General features: G+C 39.6%; 1 protein-coding gene across 1 annotated transcript in view; it reads right to left on the bottom strand.

Moving 5' to 3' along the window:
- Positions 1-690: 690 nt before the first annotated feature.
- The window catches only part of GTDC1 (glycosyltransferase like domain containing 1), a 258,670-nt gene continuing 238,151 nt past the window's right edge, over positions 691-21,209 (bottom strand). The window contains exons 10-12 of the mRNA XM_081328161.1: positions 16,677-16,747; positions 15,853-15,944; positions 691-1,941 (exon numbers count right to left, since the gene is read on the bottom strand). Of these exons, the coding sequence (XP_081184287.1) occupies positions 1,858-1,941; positions 15,853-15,944; positions 16,677-16,747 (247 nt within the window). The 3' untranslated portion in view covers positions 691-1,857. The remainder of the gene's footprint in view (positions 1,942-15,852; positions 15,945-16,676; positions 16,748-21,209) is intronic.

The raw sequence follows: 21,209 nt of genomic DNA on the forward strand, positions 1-21,209 counted from the left end.
TGCAATTATGGACGGTCTGGCACTTTCTGAAATTTTCATGACAGGTATTTTTATATTGCCCTATAACTTTTAATGATTCTTCTTCTTCTTGTTGTGCCATATCCATTATCGGACGTTGGCAATCATGTTGGCAATCCTGTTTTTATCAGCAGCTGCATAAAAAAGTGCTGCTGAGTTTTGTCCAAACCAGTCCCTTAGATTTTGAAGCCATGATGTTCTTCTTCTGCTTGGACCTCGCTTGCCTTCAATCTTTCCGTGGAGGATTAAATGGAGTATGCCATATTTTTCTGGGTGTTACACCACATGTCCGAAATATTTTAACGATTATGGCAGCCTATTCAATATACATGGCTGTTCTATTTTATTCACTGGATTTCATATTGTTTTTCAACTTTGTTTGAATGCTATATCACAATTATTGTACTAATCACAATATTCTTGTACATGCTTTGATCCTGCAAGATGTCCCTTATTTCAAAATGGTCCATAAATACAATTGGTAAATTATTGTGGTTGACCATTTTTCACACTTATGACCCGTTCTCCTGGTCATGTGATCAAAATTTGGATGCTTTGTAACTGGCCTGTTTTTATGATGGTTGCTGTCCCGGGGTCATGTGATTACCTTGTGTGACCTTCTGAAACATACTGATAAATGTATGTATCTATACCTGAATGGAATATGCTAAGTAAAAACATCAAGGGGTACTTTATTAAAAAATAAGATATAGCACATTTCAAATTTTGGAGCACCTAACAACAAATGCAGTTGCTCCATCATTGTTAGAAGTACAATCAATTTATAATGAAAAGCTCCCATTTGTGGAAGTACAAATTTCTCATTCCCCTCCCTTCTACTTAATAACAAAATAGGAGGAAAAATAAATAAATAAAAGCACACAAATCCTTGAATTCTGCCCCCATGGAACAATGCTAATGTCTGCCTGTTCACCAGCCTTGACAGGAAATAAAGCAAAGTCTCCAACCTTTCATTTCATTGGATAGATGGCACCATATAGCATATTTCCCATGCTAGTTTGAATTACAGCTGTTTATCTTCCAGCTTTCTTTAAGATTAATTAAATGCAAATGCAACTCTGGGAATCATGGATCACCTGCCAGACCCCCTTATTAATACCTCCACTTAAAAGCACCAGTGCCATGGAGTCATTAATTTGCAAAAGGAGGAAGGGGGAGAAGAGGAGGAAGAGATGGTGGGAAGAAGTGCAAAAAAAAAAAAAGCAGCCTCCGTCTCTCCATAATTCCTAGAGATCTGCCCAATTAGTCAGGGTGGGTGGGTTGGACAGAGAGCCCCGGTCGGTCCTCCTTCGAGATCCTGTGGCCTTGGAAGACACAATGAGGCTGCAGGGATAACCTGGCAGTCTAGGTAGAAAGCTGGCCGAGCAGCAAATGTTTGAAGTTGCGATCTTGGCTGCCATCACATTGGCCAAGAGAAAGCACACAGGCTCCGTGTCATCCAGTACAAAGGATACAGACAAATTCGACCGGAAATTCAATGTGGCACCACATATGGGATACATGAGCAGAGTTATACAACAGGCCACATTTATTTTTTCAGTCTCCTGCCTGTGATGCCGAGGACATGCGTAACCATCGTAACGTCTCTGGGAATCTGCATTTAATTTGAGCCGGAGTGGTGGCAGGGGTCGGAGATCTGAAGATCTGCCACAGGTTTGTGGCAGATGGCTCTGTGTCAGCTATGACAAGCAGCCAGGTTGAGCTTCCTCTGCATCTTTTCCTCTTTCGCTCGGATCAGGTAAACATGGACACACACACACACTGGAAAGTTCCCCCTGTTTTGCTTTCGGCTGCAAGTTTGTGACTTCGCCCCATCTGTCACAAATCTTCCCTGGGTTCTGCTGTGAGGAGAGACCTGAATTTACCATGGAGTGCTGCCCAAGAAAACTGAGATGTTTCACCCTGTGAGAACAAAGAGACAGACAGAGAGAAAGAGACAGAAAAATAAAGCAGAGTTTCTTTTCCTTTTTTGCAATGTCAAATATTTGATTAATACATAGATGCACAGTTGTGTCCGATTCAGAAATTCTCCCATAAAATCACATGGGTACTATAAATACCACCATAATACCAATGTAAATAAAATCCTGCCCTCCAGTTAGATCAAGGTATAGGGACTCAGTCCCAAGTCAATGTAACTTTCGTAAAGTAAAAGGAGAGGCTTTTGTTGCTTAACTGTTCTGAGACTGGACTGTGGCTCCCTGGTAGACTTCACCTGAAATCAGGAAAACTGTGGAGAACACGCCAAATTATTTCGTTGTGTACCTTCTCTCCTTTTGATCCTTTCTTCTTGTGAAAAAAATTCCCAGCCCTTCAGAGATTTAGCACAACTTTATTTGGACTCACAAATGTGAATTATTAATGGTTAAGAGCAGGCTGAAAGCAGGATCAAAGAGACCAAAAAAACATGTTCTACATACACAGACAGAGACACAGAGAGAGACACAGACAGAGAGAGAGAGAGAGAGAGAGACAGAGAGAGAGGTTTACACCCAGAACAAAAGGAACACATTTTACTGGCGTTTGTTCACCAATCTATATTGGTGCCAATCTATATTGGCATTTATAACCCATTCTATCAGTTTCATTTACCATTATATTAACTGATCTTTACAAACAGGTCAGACCTCTGTTAGATAACAACTGAATGCTTAAAAGCAACATGATAATTTTGCCAGTAGGCCAAGGGTCAGATGGGACAGCATATGGGAAAGGGGGAATAGGATCTTCTAGCATCCTTTTTCTTTGTTTAAAAGAAATGGAAAAAGGATTAATCCTCTTCTCACCTATTGGTACCCTAATTCAAATCATCCACTTCCTAAATGTATTGGGACTATTATGGAAGACAGAGAAAGATAAGAGAGGTAGCCATTTGGAATGTGTTTCCTTTTCTATAACTAACAGCAATTTGGATAGAGATGGGCTGGACATAGTTTTAGAATAAAGGATTAAAACCTTTCCCTCATTCAATTTCCTGATCCAAATATAAATCATCATTTCCCCTTAGCAGCCTTTTATGAGAAGAGGATAAGCTGGCAGTACTGCAAGCCACATCTCCCTACTCACATGTCATTTAGGCCAAATCAAGGAAACCCATGCTAAGATGAATCATCTTCAATTCTGATCTGTGATTCAGTTTATCTGCTCCCTGCATACATTTATTGTGGCCTTGATTATAGATTGTGACCTGGGAGAAAAAGATGGCATAGAACAAGATAAGCTGATAGTTACATGAGATGGGAGTGGGGCAGAGGTCAAGAATCCTTGGTATCCTCAGATATGACTAGCAAAACTCTAACCTGAAAACTTGGGAGAGCTGCTGCAGTTGCTCTTCAGTTCGGCATTTAACACAATCATTCCCCAGCATCTAGTAGACAAACTGGGCCTTTTACGCTTAAACACTCCTTTGTGCAACTGGACTCTTGATACTCAATATGTGCGAGCTGGAACAAATATTTCTAACATCATTTTCTTGAGCACAGGTTCTCCTCAAGGCTGCGGCCTAAGTCCGCTGCTGTTCACCCTGTAGACCCATGACTGTTGTGCTAGGTTTGCCACCAACCATATTATGAAGTTCGCAAGATGATACAGCAGTAGCGGGCCTTATTCATGATGACAATGAGTTTGCTTACCGCAAGGAGGTTGAGTTTGGTGAACTGGTGTAAGGAAAACAGCCTAGTTTTAAATACCGTAAAAACCAAAGAGATCATTGTTAATTTCAGAAAAGGCAGGCACAGCTTCACTTCTCTGTGCTTTAATGATTCACCTGTGGAGATGGTTACCAGCATCAAATTCCTGGGTGTGCAGTTAATGAGTAGGCTGGCTTGGTCGCTCAACAGCGAGACACTGGTGAAGCGGGCACAGCAGCGCCTGCATTTTCTGCATCGCATGAAAAAAGCACATCTTCTTTCCTTTGTCCTGACCACTTTCTACAGAGCACCCTATCAGATAGCATCACAGTCTGTTTTAGAAGCATCACTGCTTCAGACAGGAAGGCAGTGCAGAGTGTGGTGAGGATGGCTGAAAAGATCATTGTTAGTTCCCTCCCTCCCATCCAGGACATAGTACATAAGCATTGCTTGAGCAGGGTCCATAAGATTGTCCGGGGCACTACACATCCTCTTTACGACCTGTTTTCCTTGTTACCTTCTGGGAGGAGGATCTGTGGGATCCGAAGCAGAACATCCAGATTCAGTTACAGTTTTTCTATTCTATTCTATTCTATTCTATTCTATTCTATTCTATTCTATTCTATTCTATTCTATTCTATTCTATTCTATTCTATTCTATTCTATTCTATTCTATTCTATTCTATTCTATTCTATTCTATTCTATTCTATTCTATTCTATTCTATTCTAAATTATCACAACTGCCTTCTCCTTTTCTTCTTCTCTTCCCCACTCAGTCCCTTTTTAAGGCCTCAGTTAGAGACAAATGGCCGGGTTTACCACAAGATGAATGTAAGATAAGTCACTCTGAAAAAATAAAAGGCAGGGAATTTATATTGGTGCCTAGGAAGCAGTAACCAGAATGAATGACAGGGTTGTGTAAAGTCAGTTTTAAGGCAAAGGGGAAATAGTGAAAAATAGAAGTTACTATTAATAATGTTACCTGCCCTTGTGACAAATGATGGCATAAATATTATCCACTGTTTCACTTTCAACCTCTAACCATCTACTCCCAACTGCAAAATGGAGCATTCCCATTCTGGCAACCCAGAAATCTGGAGGGGATTTGGGGATGGGAAGGGATGAAATTAAAAAGCACACTTGCTATAGATCTACTGAATTAAACAATTAAACAATAGGAAAGAGGTCACCAGTGCCTTCTGCAGTCTCCTGTTAATGTCTTTTCTGCAAAATTAAATAATTCTCTCTTGTAAAAAACAACAACACTATTTTATATCTCTCTCCCCATCCTGTCATGTTCCATGGACTCAAAAGATTCCACTCTTACCCTATTCCCCTATGTGCTCCGATGCCCTTTCTCCAATGTTTCTAACTCATCAGCCAGCTTTAATTCCCTCCCAGAAGGATGCTGGAAGCTTGTACTCCCCATATAGTTTTGAAATAGAAAGTTTGATGTCCTTGCTTTTATACTGAAGGTTCTGCTACTCACTATGGCAGCATTACTTCCTACTGTACCTTTGAGTGTAACTTAATGCTCAGCTAAACCTTCTCTTTGGGCTAAAGTCGGAGTATCTCAAGGGAACTGAAAACAATATGGTGAAAGACAAATGAAAGACTGCACAAACACAATCCAACTCTCTGACTGGTTACTTCAACGAATACACTGAGTTATCAAACACGTACATGCAGTCTTAAGTCTTTAACAGACCTAGCTAACTGCATTTTGCAAACCCAGTCTGTATTTCTCATACCTGCAGTTAATGCCTCCTTAAGTAACACCAGCTGCCTGCAATTAGTGCAGGTTCGCATCCCACCAGGCTCAAGGTTGACTCAGCCTTCCATCCTTCCGAGGTAGGTAAAATGAGGACCCAGATTGTTGGGGGCAATTAAGCTGACTTTGTAATAATGCCGCTTGGGTGTGTGTGTGTGTGTGTGAAAGCCCTAACAAGCAGGCATATACATAGAATGAAGGCTACTGCTAAGCTTGTAAGCCGCCCTGAGTCTTCGGAGAAGGGCGGGATATAAATGGAATAAAAATAAAAAATAAAAATAAATAAAATAAAAAAATAAACTGAAAATGGAATGTCAGTGTGGTACAATCCAAATTTTCCCTTTCTTGGCTGTGATGCTTTAAGCACCTCTTTCACAGAACTGAAAGGAGCAAAGGCTTCGTTTGAAAGCAGTCTGCCTTCAGGTTCTGTTTCTCCATCCCATCTCAAACTCTTTCCCATCTTGTTCTGCTCTGTGCTCTGCCTTGTTTTCCTTCTACTAATACTTTCATACTATTTGGAGAGAGAGTGAGAGGAAGGGGGGAGAGAGAGAGAGAATTTTGGTAACAGGATAAACAATTTGCATCAGGATGCAAGTTCAGGTGCTTCTATTTTGGACTACACATTTCTTGCTGTCTCTTTTAAATAATCTGCTTTTTCAAGCATAGCCCTAAGGCACAGGATGCATCCAACTAAATCTAAGCAGATCCAGTGTTGGCCTGTGTTTGGTTGGTGACCACTGTTTAATTCAGAGATGAAAGTTAAACAAGGTATCAGAAACAGAAATTAGCCATGGTTACCTTTTGCTCTTGTTACATCAAGCAACTTGAGGATAAATCTCAGTAGAAAACAGGCAGCTTCCTTGTTTAATTGCCTATCTTTTTAAGCAAACAAATAGGGGAAGCAAACAGGAATTTGGCCAGGAAATTAGAAGAGCCGTACAGACTCAATTGCCAAGGAAGGTGAGAGACTGCTGACTGTCTGCTGCTGGTGACTGGCTCCTAATTGCTGCTGATCGTTGCCTTGAAGGTTGACTTCTGAATGAATGCCTCAATCTCCGATTGGAGAACATTGTTCTTGCTGAGATAGGTGATGCAACTCTAAAGGCTCACGTAAGCCGGAATTCAAATTCCAGAGAGCATGAAGACTTCTTTTTACTCCTTCCGTTTTCTTTTTTATTCTATTTCCTTTTAAGAAAGAAAAGAACAGCAGCTTCTTGCAAGAGATCTTACAAGCAGGGAAGTTTTGCAGTGAAATTTGGGTAGGGCAGTTGGTAAGGACGGTTGCAAACAAGATGGGCTGTGAGGGAAGCATTAACCTGAGAAAGTGTGTGTGTATGTGTGGGTTTGTTTGGTTTGTCTTCCTGCCTTAGGCAGATTCAAATGACACCTGCTGCAAGCGCAGGTGTCTTGGGGGAGAAAGGGAAGGGACTGGAGGAAAGCGCTGCAGCACTGAAATGCACCAGAGAAGACGAGAGAACTGACATTTTCCAGGGGGGAGGCAAAGAAGTGAACACCAAAGAATGGGGGGGGGTAGGGAAGAGGGGAAGGGGGTGACAGAGGCAAACGTGTGGAAAAAATGTGACCCAAAGAAGCTAAAAGAACGGAAGGCAGTAGAACTCCAGAAATGACACCAGGGCCTCTTTCGAGAGGACAACCAACTGCCATTTGAGCAGAAGGATTTGTCCATTTCCTATGGATTTCTTGATACTCCCTTCTGTGATTCACAATGATTCTTTACATAACCAACATTGGCATATTCAATAGTTTACTCAAATTGTTTTGGCCCAGGTAGCAATCATATCCCAAACTCTCACTTGTACTGGAGTTCAATCTTGTTGCTAAAAGAAAAGGAGGTCTCGGCTCTAGTTATTTCATGGATGTCTCCATATAGTTTTCTTGTTATGATACAGAAGCGGCTTAATACTGCTTTTTTCTAAGACAGGCTTTCAACTTTTCTGAGTTTCCTGGTGGTCTTCTATCCAAGTCCTAACCAAATCTAATTCTACTTTGCTTTTTCAAATCACCCAATGATTGCTTGTTTGTTGCTTGGGATGACTGACTGAGATTGCAAATGAGAAACCACAAAGATAAAACATCTTTCTGTCCGTCCGTCCATCCGTATCTATCTATCTATCTATCTATCTATCTATCTATCTATCTATCTATCTATCTATCTATCTATCTATCTATCTATCTATCTATCTATCATCTATAGTATTGGGTAAAATACTATAGATTTACAAAGAATAAAACTAACTCAAAAGGCAACAAGTGCCATGTTTAATTCTGTTGGTTTCAGAGATTACCCAGAAATGTTTGTAGGATAAAGTTTATATGGACTATGTATTACCAAGAGAAATGAATCCAATCATAGGTGTAACTTTATAGATTTTACAAGCTATAATGAACAAAACTTATTAAAATAGATGCTTTTAGAGGAAACTATGTCACTTATGGATTTCACTGATGCTAAACTGCAGACCATGGCTGGGGCTCTGTCTTCCAATAGACACCAAGAACAGAGTAAGTCTCAGATTCACTTGGTATGGAACAACACACCCAAGGCTTAGCCATAACATGTTGCTGTGCCATATTGTTTACACTGATTACCTTTTTTTTAGCAAGTGTAATTCTGTCTCTCTTTTGCCTCTAACTTTTTAACTTGGCACAGCAGCTGCATATAATTGACAATGCAATAATATGACTAGTTTACACTATATTATTAATAAGCTCACAGCAAAACACAGAGAAAGAAAACTGCTGACTGCCCTAGCCCGTATTTTCTACACTGGGCTGAAATCATTGACTAAACTGTGTACGTTAGGAAGTGAAACACTCCCATTTGTTTGCCGGGTTTTACATTTCACTGAAACTCCAGCTAATTCTGGTAGAAAAAGAAAGAGCTGTGCCCCAGCTGCAGGACTGTCTTTCTCCAGTTTCAGCCAAAGCGACAGCAAGACTAAGTCCCAGTTTCATTGGTTTGGACTTGCACTTAAAACTACAATTAGGAAAAGAGTAAAACACTGCAGCTAGACCTACAAGCTTTTTGCAAAATTTATAAAAGCATTTAAGAAGCAAATGTGGCCGTTTGAAGAACATTTGCACGTGGGGAAATATGGGTACCTTATTTATTTATGCAATTTTCTACTGTCTCCGTCCAGATGAACTGTAAGTAGAGTACAGACGTTCATAATACAATAACGATGCTACAAAAGTAATATGTTAGAACGGTAACATAGATGTCATAAATTGTTGATGTACTGATGGTTTATAGTATTTAAGCCTTCTGGAACAGTGAGGTTTTTACTAATCTCTGGAAGGCCATGATAGTGAGGGCCAACAACAAGCTGTTCCATACGAGGGGAGGCCCCACAAGGACCACCATTTGGGTCCTGACACCATACCTTAGCAGGAGCACTCATTTATAGGAAAAAGAATTGACCACTATCTGGGTCAGAAAAATTCAACATCAATAGAGTGAACGTGGTTAAGGAATACTGGGAGAGACACTGTCTTGGTGGAATGCAAGTTGGTAGGCCGATTGCCTATCTGCCAACAAATGGCATGGGTTGGGATGGCTATTTTTCTATCTCACCAAGCTTCTCTTATCTTAGAACAGGGGTCTCTAAACTTGGCAACTTCAAGACCTGTGGACTTCAATTCCCAGAATTCCCCAGCCACCATGGTTGGCTGAGGGATTCTGAGAGTTGAAGTCCACAAGTCTTAAAGTTTGGCGAGCCCTGCCTTAAAAGCTCTCTCAGGTAGGTCTAATGTCTAATGGTAAGTTCAGTTCCACCCATAAATGTGGGATTTTCTTCTGGAGACAGAACCACAGGTCCACAGATGCCATACAGGGATTCCCAGGATTAGATTAGGAGTAATTTGCACCCATCAGGCGTGATGAACCTGTGATGATCGTGCTAGGTAACACTGCCTGGATATAATTTAGCAAGGAGTGTGTTTTCCCCAGAGACGCTTGTAACCAATGTAGCATTTTACTTACTGGAACTTGCACAAAGGCATCTGTTTTTTCGGCCCCACTTTTTGGAAATTATATTCATTAATACACTCCAGTCCATAATGAACGCAAAATGGAATGCAAAAGACTCTAGCCCCCAGCCACGAAGCAAGCAAGCTGTCTGAAACAAAACTGTCTAACTGCAGTTACAGGAAGAACTAATGTCAAGGTAAAAAATTTAAGTTATTTTTTCTCTCTCTCCATGTATAGCTAGCTATGTGATAGTATTGACTCAAGAAGTAATGTTGAGCACTGGAAGTGTTCAGTCAGCATTTTAAACTATTATGAGCTACCTTCTGAACCATTGCCAACTTAATAGACAATGAAAGATAATGAGCTTGAAATTGGGTGTTAAATTGCATTTTTGGTTCTCTCCCTTTTTTTTCTTGAGGTTTAACCATTTCCTGCAGAGACAATATTCCCTGTTGGTGTGCCCTCCCATAAATGTCCACTCTTAGGTCACCCATAAAATTGCATGTGTAAAGAACAAAATTATTTTCATTCACTTGCACAGATGTGGGGCACTGGGGGGAGGGGGGCATGGAGGAGTTACAAAAAATATCAAGGGGAGGAGTCAGAAATCCTTTTGGGGAAGGGAGGAGGCATATAATTGTGCCTTTATCCTAAACAGAATACGGATGAATTGTGTCCCAGTCGTATTATCAAGCATATATTTATTAGCAGCAGAATCAACTCTATTTCTGGGCCATCTAGGATTCTAAAAGGCAGATGTGACACTCCCCCCCCCCCCCGAGAATATAAAGCAGCAAGACACACTGCTGCATAGAAAAGCATGGATTTCATGGGCAGCACAAAAAAGTACTATTATGAACATTTTCACACATTGTTTCCCCAAACAACCTACACCCTTCCTCCAAAGCCTCAGCTGTGCAAAATGACAAAAGTGCTGCAAAATTTGCTTGCAGAATTGCTGCTGAATTATGCTTTTATTTTTTTTTAAGAAACAAAAGTATTAAAATACATTGAGATCATATTCACTGCAAATTTATTTCAGATAAGGTCAGAGAGAAAAAGGGCCAAGTGAGGTGCCAGGTTGCAAAAGTGGACATATTAAAACCCCACTACAGATAGTCTTTTACTTACAACCGTTTGTTTTTAGTGACTCTTTGAAGTTACAACAGCACTGAAAAAAAACCCTTATGACTAGCCCTCACGCTTACCACTGTCACAGCATTCCCACGATCACAGGATCAAAATTTGGGCATTTAGCAACTGACAAGTATTTACAACTGCTGCAATGTCCCAGGATCATGTGATTGTCGTTTGCGGCCCTTCCTCCCCAAGCTGGCTTCCAATATGCAAAGTCAAAGATGGTGTTGTTAGGTTAGGGGTGGGGGTGGGAAGCCAGATCTGCTTAAGAAGTGTGTGAATCACTGAGCAGCTGCATTGATTTGCTTAACAACTGTGGCCCAAAAGATCATTAAGATCAGGTGCGACTCACTTCAGAACCACCTTGCTTAGCAAGGGAAATTCTGGTCTCAATTGTGATTGTAAATAGAGGACTGCCTGTACCGATATGACGTGGCCCTTCTGCTACACTTTCCAAGAGAAGCTAAGAGAAAGCACCCACCCTCGAGGGACATAATTTTATGTTTCAGAATGATATCGATAGTGAATGAACACCGCAAATATACAGCTATGATGCACAATACTGAAATAGTATAAGAGTACGTGGGGGGGGGGGATGCTGGGAATTGAAATCAAATGAAATTACATACACACACACACACACCAATATAGGCAGTCCTTGTTTAGTGACCATTTGCAGTTATGATGAGGATGAAAAAGTAACATTATGACCAATACTCATGTTTATAACCTTCGCAAAGCACAGGAAAACTGAAGAAAGATGATAAGCCGCGCAGAGTCACCTTGTATGGGAGACAGGTATAATAAAAATATAATAAACAAACAAACAAATAAATAAATAAATAAAGCACAGTTGTGGTTTCACTTAGTGGCCACTTCATTAATGACTGAGTTGTCAATCCCAAATTTGGTTGCTAAACAAGGACTACTTGTAATGCAAACATCCACACTTTTTCAATGTTATTTGTTACAGCAGATCTATAGATTGTAGCAAATGAAGAGGAAAATATTTTGGGTCAGTAGAAACTACTGGAATATGACAGATTGTTGTGGGTATACCCACAAAATGGCTGCCACAGAGGGACCTGGCCGACTCTGGTAGAGGCAACCACATTGAACAGAGCCTGTCAGAAATAGGCATTTGTCAAAAAAGGCAAGCTGGTGTCCTTGATCTCTGCCATCTTGATTAGTTCCCACATTATTGCCACTTCAGCCAGAATCAATGAAGAAGTGCTTATGGACACCCTTATAAACAAAGATGGGTATTAAATTTCCTTTTAAAGGTTGTTGTTGTTTTTTTAAGGGAGAGTTGGGATATGAGAAATGTGCCTGGGCATCATGTTGCACATCCTTATCATGATGTTCCAAAAACATGAAGTCCTGTATCTTTGCCTCCTCTTTTTATTCATTCTGGAAATCTAAAAAAAAAAAACATCCAATGTGGGACTTGCAGATTTCATATGCACGAACGTTCTAGAATCGTTTGGACATCTTTTTGGACATTTTTTTCTTTGTTTCTTTTTGTAAGCCTCCTAGACTAGTCCCATGGCAAGATAGGTGGCAAATAAATTTAACAAATAATAATAAATAATAATATTTTAGCATATTCTGCCTTACTTTCTGTTACTCACTGCTACAGGAGGATTAAAAACAGGAAGAGAAAAGGGTTGCTCTTTTTCTTGTGATTTTTCTTTGTGAACTTAGCCGAAAAATGCCATTAAAGGGCAAAGCACCAAACTGTACTCATTTACAGAGGTTTGGGTGAGGCAGAACTTGTATAAAGAGCCAGTTTAGTCCAGTGGGTAAGGCACTAGGCTAGAAACTGGGAGACTGGAAGTTTTCTAGGCCTGTCTTAACCATGAAAGCCAGCTGGGAGCCCTTGGGCCAGTCATTCTCTCAACCCAATTCACCTTACAGGATTATTGTTCTGCGGAAAATAAGAGGAAGGTGCGCTGGACAGGTTTGCTGCCTTGAGTTATTTGTCAAAATAATAAAGGTGAGACTTCCGCTGGCGGCGCGGCGCCGAAGACAGCCTCCCCTGGCTGCCCGCGGCTCAGCTGTTTGTTTTTTCGCCCGAAACAGCGCCGATCAGCTGTTCGGGCGAAATTGAAGCCCCCTCCTCGGGAGAAGAGGAGGGGGTGAGGCCCCAGGTAGGGGTAGAGTTCTCCGAGGCCGCCTGAGCTTTGAGCTTGGGCGGCTGAAGGATCGAACTCCCCCGAAGCCTGGGTTGCTCCCAGCTGGCCGTCGTCTCTGCTCCGAACTTCCTGCGAACCATCCCTGCCTGAAGAAAGGACTATGATTTAAAGGAGCAGGCAGAGCGGTACAAGAGGAAAAGGTGAAGAGATGAAGAGGATTATTTTATTTTACTCTCAAGCTTGATGGACTATGCTTAAAACTTAAAGTGAAAGTGCGTCACAATTGTAAGTAAAAGATGGCGGCTAAACCTCCCCCTAGAACTTTTCGGAGTGCTGGAAATTCTCCGGTGCAACAACAATCATTACTGCAGGCGTTGCATTCTCCTGATGTATTGACATCGAAGGATCTTGAAAAACATACCCAGTTAATTTTGGAGTCAATGGGTGTTAAATTTGCACAGATGGAGGAGAAATTGGAGAAATTGGAGCAGAGAATGGAAGAAAGGATGGAGCAGAAACTTAGAGAGATGAAGGTAGACATTTTGTCCTCAGTGCATAAAGTAGCTAAATGTGTGGAGGTGCTGGATGATCAAGTGGAAGACTTGACTCAAAAGAATGTTATATTAGAAGCAAAAGTATTGGAAATTGAAGATTTAAAAGACAAAATGGATAGCGAACAGAGTTTGGCTCAATTTTACCAGATGCAGTTTGCTGTTAGAATTAGAGGCCTAAAAGAGAATATTAAGGAAGATTTAAAGCAGCTGGTTTCTGAGGCTTTTGAGGGGGTATTGAACCATCCAGCATCTGAAATAAAACAAGGCATGGACAAAGTGTTTCGTGTGAATTCCTGGATTGCTAAGCAGAGAAAGTTGCCTAGAGATGTGGTGGTTTATTTTGTAAAAAGGGAAATTAGAGATGAAGTTATACAAGCTGCCTATGATACTAAAGTTGTGATTGCTGGTCAAGAAGTTTTGGTTCTAAAAGAAATTCCTCCAAAGATTTTAAAGAGAAGGAAGGACTTTATATTTCTTGTGCAAGAGCTCAAGCAAAGAGATATAAGGTTCAGATGGGAGATCCCAGCTGGGTTGAGCTTCATGTATGATGGCAAAAGGTACTGTTTGGGTACTGTGAAGCAAGCGCATGATTTTTACAACAATGTTTTAAAAGCAACCCCATCAACACTTCTGGAAGCTGCAGAGGGATCTGGAGAAGGAGAACATCAAGAGGATGAAGATGGACAGATAGACGAGAAGGGTACAGGAGGAGATCAAGCTGCAACTCTTTTGGATGATCCTAGAGAACAGAGGGTGACGCGTGCTGCCTTAAAACGCTCAAAAAAGATTAAAAAATAAGACCAGTAGAAATCTATGGAACTTCCACAATATACTTATAGTCAAGTGGTAGCTGTGTTTTTAAGAGTTTTGGGATGATATCTATGGTAACAGAATGTTCAATTTGGAATTAATGGACAATTTACTACAGAGGAAGAGGAAGAAAATTTTGTGGGTTAATGCGGGTTAATTTGTGTAAGAACTATCTATTATAGCCTATTTTGGCTAGAGAGGTTAATAGGGATAGGTGCTTGTGATGTGTAAGTGAGAATATGTCTAGGTAATAGTGAATTGTGGAAGAACATAGATGGGAATGATGCTAGTTTTCTTTTATTTTAGTTCTTTATACATATTTAGTATTGTTAAGGATTGGTTTACTCTATATAAGCTAGAGAGTGATGGATTTTAGAGTTTATAATTGTTAGTATATGATTGTTTATGATTGCTTTTTAGATATATACCTTGTATTTTGCTCTGGGAAGTCGGGGGGGGGGAGGGGGGGAGGAGGGGAAGTAGAGGGGTGGGAGGCAGGGGAGGGAGGAGGGGGAGGGAGAGGGGGAGGGGGGGAGATAGGGGGGAGGTAGGGAGGGGAGGAGGGAGGGGGAAGGGGGGTCAAAACAAATAAAAAAACTAAATAACAACTAAAAATAAGATCATTAACAATCTTTGTAGAACTAAGATCTCAGGATTCCCTGAGATGGGTCCTCTGAAGCTAGTTTTAAAGTAAATATATTCTTTGTGTCCAAAAAAAAAAATAAAAAAAAAAAAATAATAAAGGTGAGATACAAATAGATAAATAACAATATATATAACTACATATGTGTGTGTTTATACGTGTGTACATATATATGTACAGATAGATAGATAAAGGTAAAGGTTCCCCCGCACATGCGTGCCAGTCGTTTCCAACTCTAGGGGCCGGTGCTTATCTCCGTTTCAAAGCCAAAGAGCCAGCGCTTGTCCGAGGATGTCTCCGTGGTCATGTGGCCGGCATGACTAAATGCCAAAGGCGCACGGAACGCTGTTACCTTCCCACCGTAGTGGTCCCTGTTTTTCTACTTGCATTTTTACGGGCTTTTGAACTGCTAGGTTGGCAGAAGCTGGGACGAGTAACAGGCGCTCACTCTGTTACGCGGCACTCGGGATTTGACCCGCCAAACTGCCGACCTTCTGATCGACAAGCTCAGCGTCCTAACCCACTGAGCCACTGCGTCCCTCAGATAAATAGATGATAGATAGATAGATAGATAGATAGATAGATAGATAGATAGATAGATAGACAGACAGACAGACAGACAGACAGACAGACACACTGAGGTGCATTAGGCATTCTCTGAAATAATCAAAACAAGTAAAAGCAGAGGGAGAAATATACCTGGGTCATCATCTGATAGGACAAAGTAAGCTCCACTTATTAACATAATTGTAGGATCTCTCTCCCCTTCTCTTACTTTCCTTTTAAACTAATGGATTAAATTAATCCAGGTTCATTTTTATAAGCCTCTTGAGTCCATGTGTGGTGGACAGTCACTTTAGAAAACAATAAATTAAAAAAGAAGACAAAGTGTATAGCATATACTAAGTGCACATATTTTATAAGACCTTGGGTTAATACAAGTGGCATCCAGTGTAATTAATCCTTGTTAGTATAACAACTAATATCCCTCCATAGCATGTTTCCTTTAAACAGTAGGATGTTAATTAAATGTTTTTTTTTTGTTTTGTTTTTTCCTCCTTGTTTTGGAAGGAGGGTTGGGTGGGTTCTGCTTTTTTTCCACTAAGAAAAGACTGCATCATGTGCTTGCTCTGAATAAATACCTTATAAAGATGTTTCCTTATAATCTCTGGTCTCTTGCAGAAATTCTGAAGCCTTTTAATAAGCTGTTCAGGTGTAGAATACAGATATTCAGCTGCAGGAAAAACAGATACATTTTTAATGAAACAAAAACCTCAAAGCACACACTCGATATTAGTCACTTTACTAATTAAAAATGCATATTGCTCTGTGCCGCCTCGTGTTTTACATTATTTAAGCATGATTTTATAAGGTTACCTCAGCTCACAAGGATGTTTAATGCTAAATAAGGCTATGTAGTTGTGCTGTTTAGACATCTCCTTTGGGTGATTAAAATACATTATATTAATGTAACACAATGCATATATGAGACATTTAGTGATGAGATTTTTTTTTCAAAGAATTGGTACTACATTAGTGTTACCCCATAGCAGGACTGCATACTATTAAGTACTACATTGTTTAAAATAATTTGGTATGATTTTTCAGGCCTATTTTTTTCCCTTTGAATATCATTGAAAGGAAAAAAAAATCTGCATGCTATCATAGACAAAGCGACCTTTTTAATAAAATCTATCATTATAGGCTGTGTATACTAACAATGAAGAATGCTATTTCAAAACTAGCTTTTGTGTTATCTTGAAAGAACAGATGGTAAATATAAACTTCGTCTAATGTATTAAAACACATTAAAAAATTCCTTAGCGCTAACATGGTAGCTTGCCAAATAAACAATTGCTCTTGCTTAAGTTTATACTCAAACTTTGTAATTTCAAATTAATTATAAATTAAAATACCTCCCCCCTAAAAAAAAGGGGGGGAAAGAAACATACAGATAGGATACTACCTGGAAATATTTCTGGATAGACCAAAGCATTCGGACAGAGGGGGTAACAGCCACAATGCACCGCTTCTATCCTAATACAGGGGAACGCAGATTGTGTATTATTATTATTATTGCATTACTGAGCCCCAAAGAGTATTTCTGGCAAGTAGCACAGAAGTTGGATTGCAACAATCATATTCCCTCAGCATCAGTATAATCTCTTTATATGCCAAAGTTGCTCTTTTTTAAAAACAAATAATAATAATTTTATTGATCACATAAATTGCATATAATGGAACAGTAAGCGTATGTTTTGTTAGCTAAATAAATCAAAGCAAAGCTTTCTTTTTCTTTAAAAGGCTTCGTATATTTTTTTAAAGAAAAATATAAGCAGTAGAGAGACCCAGGATACAAATATGGGCTGTTCTTCTTTATGGTAATTGGGGAAGAGTGAGGAACCTGCAATACTCTTCCTCTCCTTTTGCAGCACACTGTCAAGAACAAGCAGCATTGACCCAAAGTATCACAGCAAACAGACGAGCTTAGTAGCTGATGTTTCTCTAGGATCAATGAACATCACAACTACACCCTCAAGTGCAGGCACTGGGTGAGGGTCCAGGATAGGGGTCCTCAAATTTGGCCACTTTGACTTGTGGACTGGCTGGGGAATTCTGGGAGTTGAAGTCCACAAGTCTTAAAGTGGCCAAGTTTGAGGACCCCCAGTCTAGGACAACTCGCCATGGGACAATTTTGAGTGGAACAAAAGTTACACTAATATCAAAGAAATGGGGAAATAAAATCATTAAAGAAAGGATGCAAAAGGAAGGACAAAATGAAATGCGAAAGACAAAAATTATAATATATTTTTAAAATTATTTCAAATAATAAAATAAAATTGTTGAATTGGCGAGTTGCCTTATGGTGAATTGGCAGTGGTGAACTGGCCACGGCAAGTTGTCCCATTCCACTGGGTAAAGCCCAATGAGGGAAAGATTTAGGTTTAGCAGCATAAATAAGGATGGGGAATTGTTCCCATACTCAACACTCCTTGCGCTGGAGAGATTTCAAAATGACATGTATCTGTACCAAATTAATGTGGTTACAAAGCCCCTGAGCATGAGCTAGCCTGGCACAGAAATGTTCCTCTTTTATTCATGTAAAGAAATACAGTGACATTGCCTGAAAGAGTTGGAGGAGGTATAGTTGAACAGACTTAGTTATACTTATGGGTCTATAAACTTTTAATGACTAATTACAAGCTTATTATTGCTCTTGTGTCAGAGAAGCATGCTTGACACAGAACCACTCTGGCATCCAGGATCAAATGGATTACAACAGCAAAATAAGGGCGACAGCAATAGAAAAAGCTAGAAAATAATAGCACGCACAAACACACATTTCCAGGCAGTGATTGTTCAGCACAATGGTTATTCATCTAGTATACAAAAAAACTTTATAAACAAAACTGGAAATTCTATTGCCCAGAAATTACATAGCAATGTGGAAACCATACTTTAAATAAATTATAAAATAATCTGAAACCACACTTTACACTTGAAACCACCCTGTATAAGTTTATCTAATAATTTATTTGAATAGCATCCAAGATGTTAAAGGACTTGATTTTTCTCTCTCAATGCAGTATCTAGTTTCTCTTCAAAAATGCTGAAGATAAAACTTAGTTGCAACATGATTATTTGACCATATAATCATTTGTGGGTTTTTTCCCCAACCATTCCTTCTACCTTTAAAAAAGATACGCATTTTGCATATACATTAATTTAGCTGATTTTACTTCTGTTTTTTGAAATGGAGTATCTATAGCTTAACTGAATTGTAAATAAAGATAGCTTCAAAGTTTATAGTTTGTATCCAGCAGGTGTTAATTTAGCAGACTGGATGCTTTCTTGATCTAGTGGAGGGTTCCATCAGTGCTATGAGGAAGGGAGCACTTTAGCCCTATTTAGATCGGCATGGGAAGTAGGCAAATGCAGTGAGAATTAACATACACAAAACCATCTTTCTTTTGTTCCACTGATTTAAGTTTCCAGATTAATGAACATTCCATCAGCAGAGTGGTTTCAATTACATACAATCCTACATCCTTAAATGCAAGAAAGCAGCTTGCAAAACTGAAAGAGAATTCCATGAGATTATTTGGATTATCATGCTTCTCCACACCTCCTCCATGGCTGCTCATACTTTAACCTGTTTGTTACTCAATCATGCTTGTCAGGAATTGGAGAAGCTTGGATAGGATGCCCAATCCAAAATCTATAAATATAGCACTTAGCACTGAGAGTGATATATCACTCCTTAGTGCTTTACAGCAAGGGTCCCCAACCTGTGGGCCATAGCCCACTAGTGGGCTGTGAGGGGTTTTAGTCGGGCCATGGAAATGCCTGGGGAGTGCGCGCATGTGCATCCTCACTTGCACAAGCAGCAGGTGAGCAGCAGGCACATGTGCATGCCTCTTGTGCAAATGGAGCTGTGTGCGCCCACTTGCAGCCTGCTTGCACAGAACCATCCCCTCTCCCCCTCACTCCGGTCCACAAAGCTGGAAATGTTGGGGAACTCTGCTTTACAGCACTCTCTGAGTGGTTTACAATGTCAGCATTTTGCCCCAACAATCTGGGTCCTCATGTTACTGACCTTAAAAAGATGGAAGACTGAGTCAACCTTGAGCTGGTCAGGATCGAACACCTGCCTGCAATATTGCCTTCCAACTACTGCATCTCCTGATATGGCATTTGTATAATACAAATACACAGTGTGATGTAGTAACTTTTTGGCCATTAATCAGTTTACTTCAGAGAATTTAAAGGAATATTTTGTTAGCCACACAAAGTTCAGTAGAGTTCAGATGATGAGATTATGTAAGAAAAAATGTGAATTTTCTATTATTTCATTTCCTAAAACAGAATAGCAGGCCAACCAGCAGTTGGTGTCATCTTTAAAACTTTTTTGCAAGGACTTTCTCTGTCTCACTAAATAATAAAACCAGGATCCAATATTTATGCAGTTTGACAGATAAAAGGTAGTATTTGGAATGAATCCTTTTATTTGAAAATGACCTTACATACTGTTACAAAAATAAATAACTGCCAATATATTCCTAGAGGATTTAGGGAAAACAGAACATGAAATGTAGTGTATAACACAAGCTTTCATTCAGAAAAGAAACAAAGAAAAAAACAAACCTCAGTTAAAAATGCTAGCTAAACTCAACGAAGAGTGATCTGCTATTAATCCTAGGGTATATATGTAAGGAGAAACTGTATGGGAAATTGGCCCTTAGTTTACACATGTGGATGGGATCCAGACGTTGGTCTATGCATTGTGGAAGATAGGCTGCCTATTAATTTTGGTAGCAATTTAGAAGCAACATAACATTTTTCTATAATAACCTTGTAGATGCTAAGTTCAAACCATGGCAACTACACTTATCCTTTATTTTGATTCTTAATTCCAAGTATCTCTGGTGAAACAACAGAGTCCCTATAACTCCATTGTTAAGATGACCTTTATACTCCAATTAACAAATCATCTGCTAAATCTATGAATCTTAATATTCAAATCTATTCCCTTCAATTCATACAATTTATCTGCAAATAGTTGTTGGGCGTCTGATTCTAAATATAATTAGCTGATAATTTTGCTTGGCTGAATTACTTTTCTGGAGGGCCCGCTAAGTCTCTCAGTTGCATTATCTAGCAATAATGAATCTGATAGGTGAAATTTTTTACTGTAATGAGGATGAGACACAGTTGTGACACCTGAGTCTAGTAATAACAGAAGACTGCTAATTATCGACAGCACTTTTTTGTGTGATGCAGAGAGAAAAAAAACCCTTCTCATTATTAAAAAAAATAAAAAGTTACAATTATAAGTGACACCAGAGGAGAGTAAATAAAATGGAGTGATTAAAACATTGCTGCTTTAAGGGTGTTTTTAATTAAGTGGAAATGCTAATGTTGTCATACTTAGCAGATGGGATTAAAATTAGTTATTGTAAGTAACTCATATTTTGTGTTATGGTTTCCACGGCATGTCTACAAGATCTAAGAAAGTGATACATTCCATAAGACTTTTTTTTAAAAAAACACACAACTCTTTTTCTTTACAACCCATAATAATGAACGTCTTGGGGGGGGGGGGAGAGGGGTGGACAAGCCCTGCCAAAGATTTTACCATTGTGACTTAAGTAGCTTGGAATGCAACCATAATGTCCTAGGCTGATACAATTACATTATTAGTCTGGCCTCACCCCTCTTCCCATCATCCCATTTTTTGCTGATTGCTGCATTTTGTATTTCATTCACACTCAACAAAAATAGAAGTTTAGAGTTGGGCATGTGTCCAGCATTAAATGTAGTGTGCCATGAAGGTAGGGATGTGGACTCTGAAAAGATGGCCACCCACTTAGGGGGATCTTCACAAATGGAGTACAGGATGCATCGAGCAACTACAGATTTTTCTCTCTCCCCCCCTTTTTTAAAAAAAAAAAAAAAGAACCTTAATTGCACACTTTTTCCTACTTTATTTGTGTAAAAT

The sequence above is a fragment of the Vipera berus genome (assembly GCF_964194415.1).
Source record: "Vipera berus genome assembly, chromosome: 1".
Classification (NCBI taxonomy): domain Eukaryota; kingdom Metazoa; phylum Chordata; class Lepidosauria; order Squamata; family Viperidae; genus Vipera; species Vipera berus.